This window comes from Benincasa hispida, chromosome 4 (assembly GCF_009727055.1).
Source record: "Benincasa hispida cultivar B227 chromosome 4, ASM972705v1, whole genome shotgun sequence".
Taxonomy (NCBI): Eukaryota; Viridiplantae; Streptophyta; class Magnoliopsida; order Cucurbitales; family Cucurbitaceae; genus Benincasa; species Benincasa hispida.
Window position 1 is genome coordinate 48613174 of NC_052352.1, and position 17955 is coordinate 48631128.

The 17955-nt window shown below is 32.5% G+C and overlaps 1 protein-coding gene across 5 annotated transcripts; it reads right to left on the bottom strand.

The window, feature by feature from the left end:
- Positions 1-9561: 9561 nt before the first annotated feature.
- LOC120075391 lies at positions 9562-14190 on the bottom strand. 5 transcript variants are annotated; one of them, XM_039028745.1, is made up of 7 exons: positions 13503-13636; positions 12496-12560; positions 12120-12208; positions 11708-11818; positions 10761-11579; positions 10436-10649; positions 9562-10344 (listed from the first exon to the last, which is right to left on the bottom strand). In XM_039028745.1, exons 3-7 carry the CDS (start codon positions 12168-12170, stop codon positions 9824-9826), a joined length of 1716 nt encoding a protein of 571 aa, XP_038884673.1. In that variant the 5' UTR covers positions 12171-12208; positions 12496-12560; positions 13503-13636; the 3' UTR covers positions 9562-9823. The 5 variants fall into 5 exon arrangements, with proteins under 5 accessions (XP_038884673.1, XP_038884670.1, XP_038884668.1 ...); XM_039028742.1 differs by having other exon boundaries at positions 11708-11830; XM_039028740.1 differs by lacking the exon at positions 12496-12560 and having other exon boundaries at positions 13503-14190.
- Positions 14191-17955: the final 3765 nt, after the last annotated feature.

A 17955-nucleotide genomic window follows, 5' to 3' on the forward strand; every position in this document is an offset into this window, starting at 1 on the left:
CACCAACCCTCCAGTCATCCATCCGTCTAACTCATATCTAGGCATAGAGTTCAACCATGGATCACACCATGACTACTTCCAAGGCTCCACTTTGGTGGCATTCCCAACAATCCTCCCCTCGAACAAAGGACCACTGAGCCTCCAGTCATCTATCCGTCTAACTCATATCTAGGCTAACTCCTTTTCACCCGAGCATACCACCTATCCAATAGAGTTCAACCATGGATCACACCATGACTACTTCCCAAACTCCACTTTAGTGGCATTTCCAACATGTTTGGTAGAAGTATAGGACGGTATCTTATACATATTTAATTATTTATCTCTCTCAGATGTAAATTTATTTTTGAAGGTTTCATGTTTTCTCTAAATCTTCAATTTTTTGAAGAGTCCATTGATGTTAGTTTTTCAAGGATTTATGGTATTCACAAAGTGTACAAATCTTTAGAAAGGTTTGTCTTTTAGAAGATTTTAGCCTCCAAAATGAGGGATGACATTCTCTATTTGTAGAAGGTCAAATGGGATGGAACATATTTGATTGTGAGTCCATTGTCATATGGCACAATTTAATTTGATCGATTGATCTCGTAAGATACACACGCACATGACATTTTTACATTTGGCTTAACTTATGTCATCAAGTGGTCATAATGTAGTTTGATTGGACCAATTTGTGTCATTAGATACACGTGACACAATCTAATTGGATTCACCAATGTCATTTTGCAGTCATTTTTAGAACTATGATATTACCTACTTATATATAATTTATAATTTGGTACGTCATTAAATGATATATTAATTCATACTACGATAGTAATAGAAATGTAACATTAGTTTCTTTTTCAATTTTACATCATTTAATTTAATTTAGTGACATGTTAATTTGCAATCCATTTCAAAGTAAATATATAATTTTGAAATTTTTTAATTAGCTAAAATTTCTCTATTGACCAATGTTCCATGTTTTGTAGTGCCTCTCCCACTCAAAATCATCGTATTTGAATTTTTTAAGTTCCAAGTATTTTTTTTTTTTTTTTTTACAAATGTATCGTAATTAAAGTGTGGGGTTGAGGAATCGAACCTCTGATCTCGAGGTCGATAGTACAAGCATTATGTTAGTTGAGCTATGTTCATGTTGGTAAGTTCCAAGTATTTTGCGAAAAAAGAAAACAGGGTTACAAATGCATTTAATCCTAGTGCTTGATAGGAAAACTAATAAAAAGAACTATCTCGATCACGTTTGAGAACTTCCCTTATTTTAGGTGGATCCCATAACTAATTCCGATTAACTAATTGATAAGCAACCCCAAGAAAGTTAAACTGATTTAGCTTGGAAAATTGATCGATGATCAAGAAGAAATGAGAACTGGTTCATAACTTCAAGATTTCGAACTCTCCACAATTTAATTAATCAAACTGGATTGAAAGTCCTAAAACATGCATTTTAAACAAGAGAATACAAAAGAAAGCATAAAGCTTGAGTAAACTCTAAGAAAATTTCATTCAAATTCAAAGTCTTATTACAAAATGTTAAAAATACATAAGTATTTATACTAATTGGAAAGGCACTTTGAACGGTCACACCCTTTCACCTAATTGTCTAAATTCATCTAACGCCCTTTCAATTACCTCATAAATATAAATGCATAAAATTAAATTGGTACATAATTTATTACATAAATGAATCTGAATTTTAGATTATTGCGACTTTTGGATAAATTTTGATACATGAAAGGATGCAACTCTTCAACTATATTGGAAAGCTTAGCTTGGAAGTAGCTCATTTAATGCTTGAGCTAATCATTACCAATTATTTTCTTATCATTCTCCCTTTCTTTAAGAAGATTCGTTCTCAAATCTTAAGAATCTCCTTGTCGAGCAATTTGTATTCGTCATCTCGAACTTTTGAAAGAAGCTTGAATGGCTCGTCTCCTCCAAAATCAAATGTGAAACTTCTTCGCAGAGCATTACACTCCAATCGTCATTGATCAATATTTTCAAACTTGACTATGTTCCATGGTATCTTTAATGAAGCATATAAAACACAAGAAAAATAATAAGGAATGTTAGATGGAAAACAAATTCCAATCTCATGATTTTCCTCACTTGAATATTTTTCTTCATATCCACTATTTGTCGTACTCTCTTCTCTTTCTTTGGTCTCCAATATCTCACTTTTCTCTATTTTCCACATTGTCTTCATTTTTCACCGGAAGGTTTGTTTTGGTCTCATTCCCAACACATACTTCAAATAGATTCTCTCCCTCCACAACTACTTCACATTTTGATTCCTCTCCCAAACTTTGGTGATTACCCTCATTCATCTCAACGACATCACCATTGAAATCGCCCTTCTCGACTTGAGAATCATAGTCTCCATTCTTTTGAAGTGGTTGATCATCTTCAAGCATTGGACAATCTTCTTGACTTGGAATAGATAGTGTGAATTGATTCTTCCTTATTTGCTTTTGCAACTTCATCTCTTCATTCAATTGAGATATGTAACCAATTGAATTACATAACTCAGACAAACTTTCTCGAATATTCTTTCAAAAACTACCATTACTATTGTAGGTCACATGATGATTCCTTCTTTTGTTAAACATATCTATCATAAGACTTTGAATACAAGTCTTAGTATTCTTATAGAAACTATGCAAGAATTTTCAATATAACTTAGAATGTGAATAGTCGTAAAATCTCAAAGTTTCTTTAAAAAATATGGAAAGATGCAAAAGACAATTTATTTTTCCAATTTTTCCAATAAGTATACTAAATAAATGAAAGAAATAAAAGAAAATGAAAGGTCAGAAGAAAACAATAAGACACTTTTCTTTCTTTTTGTTCTATTTTTTATTTTTATCTTTAAAAAAAAAAACATACAAAATAGTGTATGAAGCAAAAAAAATGAGAAGATGAAGAGTCAAAAGAAAGATGGAAATAGATGAATTGATTTAAAGAAAGAAAGGTGGTATGAAAAGGAAAACAAGTAAAGTTATAATTTGTTTTGAGCCAAACCTCTAATACCAAATTATAAAAGGAACTACTTCAATCACATTTGAGAACTCCCTTTATTCCAGGTGGACTCCCACAACAATAATAAGAATAACCATGATTAACTAATTGATACGTAACCCTAAGAAAGCTAAATAGATTTGGCTTGGAAGATTGATCAATGATCAATAAGATATGAGTATTTGTTCCTAACTTTAAAATTTCGAACTCTCTACAATCTAATTGATCAAACTAGATTGAAAGTGCATTCTAAACAGAAGAATACAAAAGAAAGCATAAAGCTTGAGAGATTTAACTCTAAGAAAGTTCCATACAAATTCAAAGTCTTATTACAAAGTGTCAAAAATACATAAGTATTTATATTAATTGAAAAGATACTTTAAAAGAACACACTCTTTCACCAAATTGTCTAAATTCATCTAACGCCCTTTCAACTATCTCATAAATATAAATGTATGAAATTAAATTGGTACATAATTCATTAAAGATGTGAATGTATCTGAATTTTAGATTCATTATGACTTTTAGATAAAAAGTTGCATTTTTATGCATGAAATGATGCAACTCTTCAACTCTATTGGAAAGCTTAGCTTGGAAGTAACTCATTTAATGTTGGAACTAATCATTACCAATTATTTACTTATCAAAAATGCATTTTTCGTACTATTAGATAATATATAATTAAATTTACTTTTACTTCTTAGTTTTTGAATTAATTGGTAATTTATTAGTTAATATATAATTAAATTTACTTTAACCTATTAACCTAAATTTTTTAATCAAATTGGTGATTTAAAATATATATATCTAAATAATTTTTCATTAAACGTTTTTCTTTTCCACCAATTATGTGCCTATATTCAAAGCACCCTATAATGCTACCTCAAATGTTGGAATGTACGACAAGTGACAATTTGGCACTATGCGACAACTAGTAGCACAAAAGATTAAGCTAACTAGATCATATAAAGACAAACATGCTATATTGATTACTTTATAGTCAATGAAATACACTTAGACAATTTAGTGATTTTCAAAGGTATCATTAAAACAAGTTATTTAAGATCTGTTTTATCTCACTCACTTGTATTCATAGAATTAAATTTTTATCTACAAGTTTTCATGAGTTCGACATCAACATGGAGATGAATTGATATTTTTTTTTGTATTATAGAAAAATTTATGAAGCATAAATGAAAAAATGAACAACAAACTATCATTAATGTAAATATAAATAAATAATAGGTATGCTAACTTTTTAAAAATCATAAAATGTTTATTTATTAATTTAAATTTATTCATTTATTTTTTTTTATAGTTTTTTCAGAAATATTTATCGGATTTTTCAAAAGATTAAGACTTCGATATTTCCACCGAAATCGACATTCTAAACATTGCTTACACCATCAAATTCTCATTCAATCCATCCTTATTTTATCTAGTTAGCCTACTCTTCTTGTTCTATGTCTAGTCTAATAGTATTTTTGTTATTTCAATCCCTCTGATATAAATCGTAAATTCAAAATTGAAAAGTAGAGAAAATAGAAATTTTTTTAGAAAAAATATCTTTTTGATTCTTGTATTTTAAAAAATAGATATATTTAGTCCCTTGTGTTTTAAATTGATCATTTTAGTCACTATGTGTTCTAAAATGTGTTTAAAAGGTCTCTCTAATAAAAAAATCATTAAATTTATATAGAAAATTATCTAAATAACTGAGGGGTAATTTCAAAAATAAAAAAAATAAGAAAAACTATTTATATAGAATAACAAAATTTTAATCTTCTTTGATAGAGGTTGATAGAAGCTGATAGAAGTCTATCAATGTCTATCGGTGATAGAAACTGATAGAAATATATCACTGATAGATGTTGATAGAAGTCTAATAATGTCTATCAGTGTTTTTTTGCTATTTTTATAAATAGTTTGACATTTTTTCTATCGATGAAAATTTATTGGTAATTCTGTTCCAATTAGGTTAATTCATCTCCTTGGTAATTCTGCTCCAATTAGGTTAGATTTTCATTTCTTTTTTTGGATTGTAAACAATGTATTGAATTTCTTCATGGATATGTCAATAAATTTATGAAGTAATATCTTCAATTTCATCTCTTGTTCAAGAATTCTTTGTACATTTTTTGAGTTTTCTACTTTTCTTTAAGATTAATTGCAATCTGAATATATGCTTCTTTGAATCAATTTGAATTTCTAAAAGCATGTGTGGGGATCTTTATCTTTTAAGCATGTATAGCCAATATTCTTAGTTTTGTTATAATCTTGCTTGAATGTGTTGCTTTGAATGTATTCATATATAAGAATGTCTACCTAAGATCTACTAAGTGACAATAGTTAATTGTGTATTTGATAGTTATTCCAAGAATACATTAAGTATTAGATTCAAAGATTATTTTGATTAATTGAATATGGCTATCTTGACGATTAATCGACACAATTGAATTCTCGAACTTAATGCATATGTTTTCTATTCTATATGGACACTATCGAACCCAATAGGATTAGAAGCATATAGGTTGATTAGAGTAGGTCCTCAAACTTTAATGAATGTTTAGAACGCTTTCTTGATTAGATTTTTGTTAGCTATCCCCCATTGTAGAGGTTAGCGAGTCAAGCGAGTAGTTGTGTGCATAATTCGATTGCATAATTAATTCGTAAAAATCAATGATAGAAATTGCATTGAATGTCTCACTTGAACTAGAAATGAGATTGACCAAACTTTCTTTACATTTATTATCTGTTTTTTAATTTTAAGTATGTTTCTCGTTTTACCAAAACCCCTATTTTTATCGCTTTTATAGTTGAACTTAGCTTTAAAAAATGATTAGAAATAAGTTTTTCCATGTATTGACCTCGTACTTACCACTTATGCTACTTGTTAGTATAAAATGAAGGTTTCGGTAATTTATAAATATTTTTGTTTTAATTTAGAGTCGAATTAACGATATCGATTTCGAGCTTTGAACAAAATCTCAATAACTAACTTGGACTGATAAGTTTGAAAAAAAAAAAAAAAGTTTATTTTTAGTCTTTGCTGCCTCTCTCTTCTTTTTCTTAGCTTTCTCCATCTCCCTCTTCCTCCCTCTTGTTCTCTCCCTTCCTGCTTCATGGACAATCACCAAAGTCTTCAATTCCCAGAATGGAAAGTAATAGATTAACGGTGGCTATGGAGAAACACATTGTTTTCTTGCATAATTGATTAATTAATTGACGTTTTGTTTTTGGTTTTTAGATCCTTTTTATATCCTGGAGAGGGAGGAGAGAGAAGAAAACAAGATACTTGATAAAGATGAGGATGAAAGCTTTTTTTATTTATTTTTCTTTTAAGTTTAACCATGGAGACGGATCAAGGAGGAGAGAGAATAAGAGAGAAGAAAATTATCAGAAATAGTGTGTTTAAGTTTTTACCTTACAAAATTAACACCATCTTTGAAAATTTGTTCAAATAGTTTTTCGTCTATCTCGAACAAGATCGACCACCAAGATTTAGATTAAAAAATTAACTTTTTCTATCTTATCGATTGTTTTGGTCGGGGCCTTTTAGTACATCTCGGAGGTATTACAATTTTATATGATCTTCCAAAATCTTATACCAAATTTTATATATTTTAAATTTTTCTTAAAATATTATAATCAAAATCTTACGTAAATTTTTAATTTTTAACCCAATTTCTAATTTTCAAATTGATTTACCAATTATCCAAATTAATTTTTTTACATAGATTTCAGCAAGTAATTTTGATTTTTAAATTTTTGGGAAAAAAAAAGTAAAATATGAAAAATATATAAAATCTCGGGCAAATTAACACCTAGACTAGTGAATTCTCCGGCAAATTAATCTTGAGATTTTATATATTTTCTTGCCTAAAATTTATTTAGGTAATCAAGGGTACTATTTTTGACAATTTTCTCATAATTTATCATGTGACAAATTCTTCTTTCTTTTTATATGTGTGGGATGCATAGAGATGAGTGATGTTCGAGATGCACCTAAGTATTATCGTTGAAAAAATAGTTTTTTCCAATTTATCTTACTACTTCAACATCTAGTCAATTTTTTTATTCAAATTTAATGATTCTTTTTATTAGATAGATGTCTCATTCTTGAAAATTCGAAGACTAAAATGTTCGATTCAAAACATAAAAGATCAAAGATATCTTTTCTACAAAACAAATGGACAAGAAAAGATATTTTCCCAATTTGTTTTTGGAAGCTAGGAGTTAAATAAACACAAGAAGCATTTGAATTTGGGTTGAGAAAGAAAGTTTATAATTGGATGGGAGCATTAGGTGTATAGGTGAGTGGAATGTGGGAAATTTGAATAATTGAAATTAATGAAAGAGAGAGAGAGAAGAAAGGGTGTGGAGTTTTCAAAAATGGCTGCCCAATCCTTGAGTGTGTTTTCTATTTATTCTTCTCTTTGACTTTTTGTCAACCAATGCTTTGTATTTGCACCTTCCCTTTGCTTACATTCCTCATCCTTATCTATTCCAAACCAAATTCCATCTACCTCACCCTTTCTTCTCCCAACACAAACACCATCAAAATCCCTACACATACCACCCATCTCTTCTTTAATTTTAAGTTTTGGAATTTAATTGCATATTTGGTTCTATAGCCCTATGGTTTCTATCATAAACTTGTGTGAAATCAAGCTTCAGAGTCAACAAAGTCAAACGATGAAACGAAACCGCGCGTTGACAAAGATAGAATAAGTCCAAGAATCAGACTGATTCCCTAAATGCTTTTCTGGATTATCCTCAATGTTCCGGCTATTCACAGAACGTGAGAAGCAGATGAATAATCATCCACTTCCGAAAGAAATCGAAGAATTTCTCGAAAATCTTACAAGATCTATTCATTCTTTTTTCTCTGACAGATGGCCAGAACTTCACATGGGTTCGAATCCTATGGAGGGCTTGCGGCTTCTTTTCACTATATTCGAGCACTCCAAAACCTATAAATCTTTTTCTATCACCCGACACAACATGTTTCTTCTTGGGATGAAACGATAATATTGCCCAGGCTAGGACTACTCCATAAAAATCAGCAGTCGAGACCAATTACTTCCCTTCCGGTTGCTTCCAAGTTGCACTTCAATCTTGTTCTCAGCTACAGGTCTAGTACTCAATGGTGGATCCAGAAATTTTATTGACTGGGACTTTATAGTCAAAGAGCTATTAAGAAAGGAAAAAACTCAGAAAATAAATATAAGGAATGGGACTTGAACTTAGGTCTAGATGGAGTTATATATATATATATATATAAAGAGCATAAAGTTCAAGGGGCTCCCCCCTCTCGAGCCTATGCTAAATCCACCTGTGCTAGTCCTTTAGACGAGGCTCTTTATTTTATAAGGCGGTTCCCTTTATGGTTTAGAAATTTGTGGTTGAATGACTTTTATTTGTTTGTTAGTTAGAATTAGTTCTTGATAAAATCTTTCTAAATAGTCCCCTAATTGTAGGGACTATTTATGAATTATCAAATCATATAGAACTAAATCTTAAAACTAGATTATAGTCTAACATTTTACAAATGGTAGGGATCAATTTTACAATTTAACCTTATTTTTTATGTTATGGGTTAAGAAAATGAACACTCAATGTTACGCTTTCTCAATTCAAGTATATGACTTAAAAGATATTTGTTAGTCTAAATTTGTTTGTAGAAGAACCATTTTCTAATTTAATTTCCAAATGAGGTAATTAATGGGTTTTGTTTTGACCAAATTCTCAAAACATTAGCAATGTGTCACTTTCATTATAGAAAAAACGATTGAAACAACAATTATATGACTTGTTATAGATAAAGTACAGATATACATTCTTTCAATAATTGTAATCTCTATGGTTTTAGTTTATTGATAATTTATTACCTTAAATATAGATTATTTGGTCATAAGTATAATATACATCTCTTAGTTTTAAAAATCGTAATGTTACCTTGATATTTCATAAAGGTTTCAAAAATATGCTTGGAGTAAAATTCATAGATATATGAATGATATAAAATGAAAATACGAATCATCACACAATTTTAAGTTACCACTAATTTCTATTCAAATTTCTAAAAATAGTCAAATTATAATGATAGTGTTAAAATCTATATAAAAAGTCAAGATAAAATTTCAACTAGACATATTTTATACCATTTAGTATAGTTATAATAAAACCATTGATTGTTCTATATGCTCAATCAAAAATCATTATTATAATAATAGTGCTTGCCAATTAACACAATTTTAAATTGAACCCATAACCTCTTAACCTAGTCGATGGTTTACTCAACCTCTTCTTACTCAATACTCATCCTCAAAAATCAAGTAAATCCAACTTTACTTCCTCTATTCATAATTTATAACCATTTTTTTGAAGTAACATTCACATATAGTTGGCAAAATTTAAGCGTACGCAACAGCCTCTCATGTTTAGACCGTGAAACACCTCCACAGCAGAAAGATATAAAGAAAAAACTGAGATGAATTTAACTGAATTTTTGCACTAACATTAAAAAATGATGGCCAAGGATGGAAGGCAGTGCTTTGTAATGCCATTAGGTTATCTTTTCATATACAAAATAGCATTCAGATAAGAGATTGGACACGAGACTCGACTCCCTAAGGTTAACATTAGCAGAGGTTAGCCCAAAAAAAAAAAAAGTAAAAGTAAAATACAGAAGAAAGCATCAAATAGATGCACCACTCTATATAAAACTAGAATAAATTGAACTTGTTAACAAAGGAAAGATCAAAAAAGGCACAATCCCATGACAGTTCCTATCAAAATCAAATCATCTTGACATTACCAAGCTTGAGAGAGGAGGCACAACTGATGAAGTGAAAAGAGAATCCCCCAGGTACTTGCAGTTATCATGATCCATTTTCATAGAGCTTGGAATCATAAAACTTTCACAAGGACTGGAAGAAGCTAAAGGGGAAGGAGAGGATTTACTCGGTAACAAACTGCTGCTACTGGGTTGGCTTCTTTTCTTTGAACCTGTCCACCGCAATTTGGTGAGCAAACCATCTTTGGAGAGATCTGGAACTGTGCATGATTCTTTAGCCTTATCACTGACGGAGTTTGGTCGAGGTTCACTTAATTGACTTCGATCTTCCCCTGGTTGTTTGCGGTCACAAATAGCAACTTGGCTCAACATAGTTGATACCTTATTAGGAAGGCCATCATTTGCAATGCGGGACATAATGGAGGTTGCAATATCTGGCCTTTCTTCCATATGCATCCACCGGTTTCCTAACCATTCTTGGGAATGTCTCAAATCGTCAGAGCCAAGTATCAATTCTTGCTTTTCACCTGAACGTATATCGAAATGCAAATTAGTTATCAGAATTGAGAGAGGATTCTTTTTTATGTAAAACATTTTACATCCTGACATGATACAAACCTGGCAAGTAAACTCGCAACTTGTCTCCAGAATCCTTCCGAACTATAATTCCTTCCCACCAACCATCATGCCACCATACATCAACAACTGTCCCAACATTGTAAACCAAGGCAGCTTTGCTGCCCTTACTGGGCTGTGGACGGATAACCAATCTTCCATTGATGCGTAGACCCAATTGATCAGCGGCCGCAACTCTTGATGCTGAAAGCCATTCCTGCAATTATTTGAGAAGTCAATATTTAGAGGCAAAAAACATCTAATTCATCTTTAAAAGTTCAGACAATTAGAAGCCAAAGAGAACAATAATCACCAAAAGAAAACATACCACGAGCTTGCTAGATTCATCATCAGCATCCTGAAGATCGTGATATTGCACCTTGACCTTGTCTCCACGCTTCTTGATTATTGAAGCTCTGAACCAACACCCTCTAATACCACTGTCCTGTGAGAGAACTTCAATCTCCGATGCTACATCAAATTGATTTGAAGAAGAATTGTTCATCTCCTTGCCTATAAAAGTTTTAGAAGCACAACCCCTTTTGGGACTGAAAACAACATCACTGCTTTTTAAATCAACAATGTTGTTGCCTGAACTGCGCACATCAAGAGGAGTCGTCGTGTTTCCTGGCTGTCTCTTCTCAGCATTTTGCAAGTCATCATTTCTTGAGCGTCTAAGTCTCTTTCTAGGTCTCATCTCAGCACTTGTGTCATCTTCTGACTGCTGAGAGTGGGAGTGGGCTTTTGAAGAAGAAAGATCATACATATATCTGAGTATTTCTTGCTTCCAATAGCCTTTGACCTGTGTGATATCAAAAGGTTTGATATTATCATTATCAAATTGCTTCTCACATACATATGGCTCCAGTCTAGTATGTTTAGCCTCATTCTGAAACTTCTGAAAATGGTGGGGACTGAGAACAGTCGCCAAGCCATCTATGCATTCAATACTGAGATCTTGAAGACAAAGAGAAAAGAAAATCTCTCTGTCATTAAAATTGCGGGGCAAAACAATATCAACCTCATCAATTTTGTGAAACCATCGTACCACAACCATCCTGTTGCTTCTAGAGTCCTCATACATATCCTCCAAGTATGCAACAAGACGCTTGCCTTCCTCGGCTAAGACATATACAAAGTCATGAACCTGAAACATTATGAAAGAGGATGCAAGATTAATAGAAAAGCGAAGAACGAATAAACAGAAACTTCTTTGATTCACTGTTCTGATTGACAAAAAGGGATGTTAAAGAAAAAACAAACAGAACTACTTACCGAGATCTTAACACCATTGCGACTGAATGATGGATAGTGTCTTCGCTTTCGCTTACAAGTCCAAGGGCATCCAAGCCATGAAAAATCTCTGGTGTATTGACCCAGTTTTATCTGTTGAACATCCTGAATAGAGAATTAGGAATCAGGATACCCACTTGAAAACCAAACAATAAATCATGTAGATGGAAGGAAAGAATCGTTATATGATAATTACATCAAGACAAGGGTCCTCAATTAATCTTTTCTCCGGTTTAAATATACTTGTACAGATCCAAGGGGCCATTCAGAACTTGCAAGCTTTGCGGCTGCAGAATCCTAAATGTCTTGCCAATTTTCAAATACTTGGAAACCAGAACAAACCCAAATGGATAGAACATAGGACCTAAAAGAAATAGATGTCTTAGAGATTTACCTTCTGAGGTCCAGTGTTCGATGGGCAAGCATCTTCACCTTCTATTTCCATACGATCAGATGATGGTTGTGATGTTTTACGTTGGGAATCTGTAAAAAGAACAAATCATTGCATCGATTAAAACACTCTGTTGCTCAGAAATCGTGATAAAGAGTAAAACGGATAAAACACGTGAAAAATTTAAACAACAGGAAAATACTAGACATGTAGATGGATGAACTGGAAACCAAAAGACCAGAACAAATATGGTGCTCGAGAATTTAAAAACTTTTATCTAGCAAACAGAAAAGTTTCGTTGGGAAAACCCCAGAAAACGAAAACAGCAAATATTAGCAATCAAAGATACATAACAATTTTGGCCATGAAAGATCATAACCTATAAATGAGGCCAAAAGTATTCCGATGCTTCAAATCAGCCCTTTAAATTTTGAATAAGAGTGCCTGCAGCCCAGATAACTGTCAGTTCACAAGATCACGAACACCAGAAATCCATGGAAGATAACTAATGGTACTGACGAATCAAAAATAGCCAGATGAGAAGAAAAAAAAGGAGAGAAGAAGAGAGGGGGAAAAAGCATATGAGATCAGATGAGGCCAGAAGTAAAATCAAAACAACGGTGATTTTAGGAGATATGGATGCAGAGTGGCTTGTCAAAGGGTGCTAAAAGCTCAAAACAAACTCGATCCACTGGATCCTAAGAATACACGAAGACAAAGTCCTAACGGGGAAAATCAAGGTTTCAAGTTCTTCAGGAATGAAAAACCCAAAGGAGAGAACTTTCTTAGAATTCAACAGAGCCCATCAGAACAACAAAATGAAACACACGCGAAGACGAACAAATCACCCATTCCCCAACCACATAGATCGGGTAACAGGAGGACGATGAAGTACAAAACTTTCCCTCTTCATAGCACCAAGCCATCAGACATGATGATACAAAGAGCGGTTCCAGAGAACCCTCAAATGAACTGACCCCCTGTTTGGCTCTGGAAAAAGTTCAACCTTTTACCCACCCAAGATCCCACGGCATTCTTCAGCTGAAAGATAGGGAGGGGAAGCGACAGAAACGAGATCCGAAAACTAAAATAGGATGAAGATAACAAAATTGATGGTGGAAAATGAAAAAATAGACAATCCCTTCAATAATCCATTATAGATTATCTAGATCTAAAGAAACGCCCTCCACAAACCAAAAACCAAAAACCCCTCACCAACTCAAAAAGAACAAAACCAAACACCAAAAACGGAAGACAATAAACTTTTTTCTAAAAACAAAACGAAAGAGGTCGAGAAGAAGAGGAGAAGAAATCATAAGAACTGAGGGATGAAAATTCCATGTAGAAGAAGGAGGAGGAGAAAGAGAGAGAGAGACGCAGTAGTACCAGAAACAACAGAGCTTAGCCATTCAACGACCTCTCTGCGAGACTTGAGCTTCGTGAGCGATGAAAACAGCCCCAAAGAATTAAGGAAACGATTCTGCAAAGCATAGTGATAAGACATATGCCTCAAGCTCTTCTCTTTCCCCACAACGGCCAGATCTGAGGCCCCATCGCCGCGCTTCAAGTAATAATGAACCTCTCTTCTCCCTCTGTCACTCGAGACAAACACCTCATACCAGCTCACAAACCCACATGGCGCTGCTGCAATCGTCGTCCTCTCCGGCAGTGAAGCAGCTGAAGCCACCACCGACAACCTCTCCATATTATAGAGAAGGGTCGGATAAAAAAACGGTGAAGGAGCAACCGGAACACAAATTTCAGCTGGAGTATTTAAACCACACAAACGTAGGCACCTTGGACAAATCTGAAAACCCCGGATTCAAAACCTTGGAACAGGAAATAACAGGGGTGGGGGCAAAAACCCAGAAAGAAGAATTGGAATAGCTCTGTTTTGAATCCTCTTCTTCTTCAATTATTGTATAAAATTAAAGAAAATGGATTGGGAATAAAGTAAAACCTCCGGCAAGGAACTCCGGCTTCTGCCCGGAATATATATAAGGAGGGAGAGGGATTGGGAAAAGGCGACAATGGAAGTTTGAAAATTTATCGAAATGGTAGAAATAGAATAGCAGAAGCTAGGGTTTCGAGATTGCGGATTTAGAGATAACGATGAACGGCCAAGATTGAATCGACGAGGATGGCGCAACGAAATCGCGCGTATTACTTTCAGCTTACGAAATGCCGAAAACGCCCCTGCAATATGAGAAAATTACGATGAGAGCCTAAGCGTGTGAGGTAGGGTGTCACGTGCGGTTTCGAGGGTTTTGGAGTGGTGCGGACAGGTGTAGCTTAAGAAATATAGGACCGGCTTTTTGAAGAGAGAGAGGACCGTAATTGCCGGTGAGGAAAGGAAGGACTCGCTCTTTGTGATTCTGATCTCTTCTCTAGTTGTCAATTTGTGAATTTTGTTTTAAATATTTTTTTTTTCTTTTCTTTTTTTAAAATCTAAAAAAGCTCTTGAATTTTAAAAAATAGTTCATATAGTTGCTATGTTGGTTTTTTACTATAATAATAGAGAGTTTCTTTTACTTTTTCTTTTCTTTTTGTTTATATAGCAAATTTATTAACTTACAAAAAAAAATGAAAGAACTTATAAGTAAATAAGTAATTAATAATAAATAATTTTGTGAAAATTAATTAATAAATAATTTAATAACCCGTAAAATAAGCAAATTACTTTGTTCTAAAACTAAAAATTTAATTATCAATTAATAAAATTAGGCAATTTTCTTTTCTTTCCTTTTTTTTCCTTCTTCAACTTTCATTTCTATACTAAAAATTTATTTAAGGTTAAGTTAGGGAAAATATTTCTAAACTTTATATCTATGTCAAAATATTCTCAAATCTTCCAAAATTTTAAAAGTGCTTCTAGATTTTCAGAAAGGGTTGAAAAATAGTTAGTTTTTCTTTTTTATTGAAATTATGTTTTGTGTCAAAAATATCCCTAAACTTAAAAAAAAAAAAAAAAAAAACAAATAAACAAACTAATCTTATGGTCCGTACATGAACATAAGCCTTTTTACTTCTTTATTCTCTTTTTTTTCTCTCCTCTCTTCTTCAATACCCTGTTACTATAATTTTTTTTTAATTATTCGACATTTGTTTGTCGAAAAAAATTGTCTAATTCAATTAAAATATATAGACTATAATAAAATAGAAGCACCAAGGGAACTTGGGACTTAAATTTTTCAACAAATTTGTACGTTGATAGTTGAGTGTTTGATAATAGTTGAATATATCTTTTTTGTATTTGGTTATTTATACCTTTGGTAAGTTAAGATTTTGATTTTAAATTTTTTGAGATTTTATGTTTTTGCTCAATGTTTTTGTTTATATTTTGATTAGTAAGAAGTGGGGTAAGAATTTGACAAATAGGAGAAAAATGGGAGTATATGTATGGAAAAAATTATAGACACTAATAGGCATGGATAGACTTCTATAGTGTCTATAAGTAATATTGATAGACAATACTCGCCAACATATTCAAGATATTTATTTGTTTAATCTTTTTTCATATAAGTTTAACTCCAAATAAAAATAAAATGATCAAATACTTCTATTATAGGATAAAATGTTCATTCTCTCCAATGAATACCTTTTCATAGTCGGGAAAATAAAAGATATATTTGATTAACCAATTATTAAATACAGTGTGAAAACATTATAGGGAAAACTATTGTTTTAGTCCCTGAGTTTTTAGAGGTAGGTGCGATTAGTCCATGAAGTTTCAATTTGGTTATTTAAGTCCTCCAATTTTAGAAAATAGGTTTAAAAGGTCCTTATTCCCATTTTATACCTTAAATAAAATTTTTAATTATTATTTTAAATACTTACATGATTTTTATAATTAAAAAATAAAAATAAAAATAAATATCCTCTCCCTTCTCTCTCCCCTCCCCTTCCTCCACTCTCCTCCTTCTCTCTCCGATTTTTTCATCGACAACTCCATTAAACTCACTGTACTCCTTCACCTTCATCTTAGCCATCGACTTCGAACTTTCTCAATCTCCCCCAACCAAGTTGGTTCCGTCCCAATTTCCCCACCGCCGTTGATTAATTGTCTCGAAACACGCCGTAAGTGACCGAATGCAGGCATGATGGACACTGCCTGCTTCGAGTTCACACACCCATTGCGGATCACTGCAACTTCACAATCATTAATGAGAAATAAAGATTTAAGGAAGCAATTTGGGTCGACCAAGAAAGGGACGAAAGAGAGAAGTGAAATGGGTTAGCTGAAAGATTGATTTGTTTGAAACCCAAATGAAAGGAGAAGGAAAAATGGAAGTGCAGTGAAGAAGGAAGATGAGAAAAAAGAAAGGGTTGGAGTTTTATACCAAATTACAACGATGGAATGTTAATTTTCTGTGTTTGGTAAATTTTACAATGATGAAATCGTTAGAGTATATCAGCAAGCACCGGAAGCAACATTCTAATTCATTAATTTTGACAGTAACTAAAGCATGTTCATCAATCACAAGAGGGTTTGAAGTCATACCTTTGTAGAACTTCTTCGAATCTTATATGAACCACCTCAAGATCTTCCTCAATATTCTCTTGGAGTTTTAGATTGAGTTGTGGAACTCAAAATCAGCTTGATGCATGCCTCAATTCCACTCCAATCTTCTTTATTTATTGCAGGTCTTTCAAGCAAAGAAGATGACTGCATGAGATGCACTCATGCTTGGAGTTGAAGCCAAAAATAGGTTGGTTTGGTGTGACCTAGTTGAAGGTTTAATGGAAAAAACCAAAGTTTCATTTTGTGTTGTTTTTCAATTTTTACCGAATGATTTCAAAAATCAATTTGATTTCAAAAATTGAAAATATTATTAATTTTACAAAATTAATTTCATAAATTAACTTTCTAATAAAACTAATAAATAATTAATTCTAATTAATTTAATATCAAATATTAAATTAATTTTACCCAAATACACCTTCATATATTTAAATCATATTTAAATATTAATCCTCTTATTCCATTTAATTCTTAAAATTAAACGTGTAATTATATCTCTAAACCTAATCCATTTACGAGCTAGTAAGGGGACATCATGGACCTACAGATCATGGGCTCCAACGATCCGAGATTAATTGACTAAACTGAATTAACCCCCCTTCGTTAACTAATAGGCCACTCCACTAAAGCCATAGTTGAACTCCTCTCTACATATATTATGTTCACTCAATATAACCATGATCAGTAAGTTGATCCTTCACAAGTCGTTTGTAATCATAGCTGGGTCAAGATCAACGTTTTACCTCTGTGAATACATCTTGTTCCTTGAGTTCCCATTGACCGAACAATTTAATTCATAATACTTATGAATCAAGTCCTTTCTCTATCATGAGAAGGTGGGGCACGATTGTTCAATACCTGGAATCAATACTTAAGAGAAGCTAATCATAAATCGGGTAGAAGTGAATTCCATTTTGCAGGGCTATGTCCCCAGCTATTCAGTCGATCTCTATCCCAAAATGGAAGGCCTATTGAGCAGTGTTGTTGGACTACTCTCACTCATGCAGATCAAAGGATAATCCAGACTAAACAAGAGTTTATAGGTAGCTCAGGATTAAGATCGAGTTATCCTAGGTTTCGTAAAATGAAATAGTCAGTTTTAACAGTAAACAATCATTATAAAGAAAAGTGACTATTTCGTGGTCCAGTTATATGCAAATTCATTGCATAGGATGCCCCACTCACATATCTCTACATGAATGATATGTGAATCACAACATTTATATTACCTACAAAATGGGTCGTATCTAATAATGTTACCAGGATAAGATACCCAATTTTATCCATATATACTTATTAGACCATTTAGATTATATA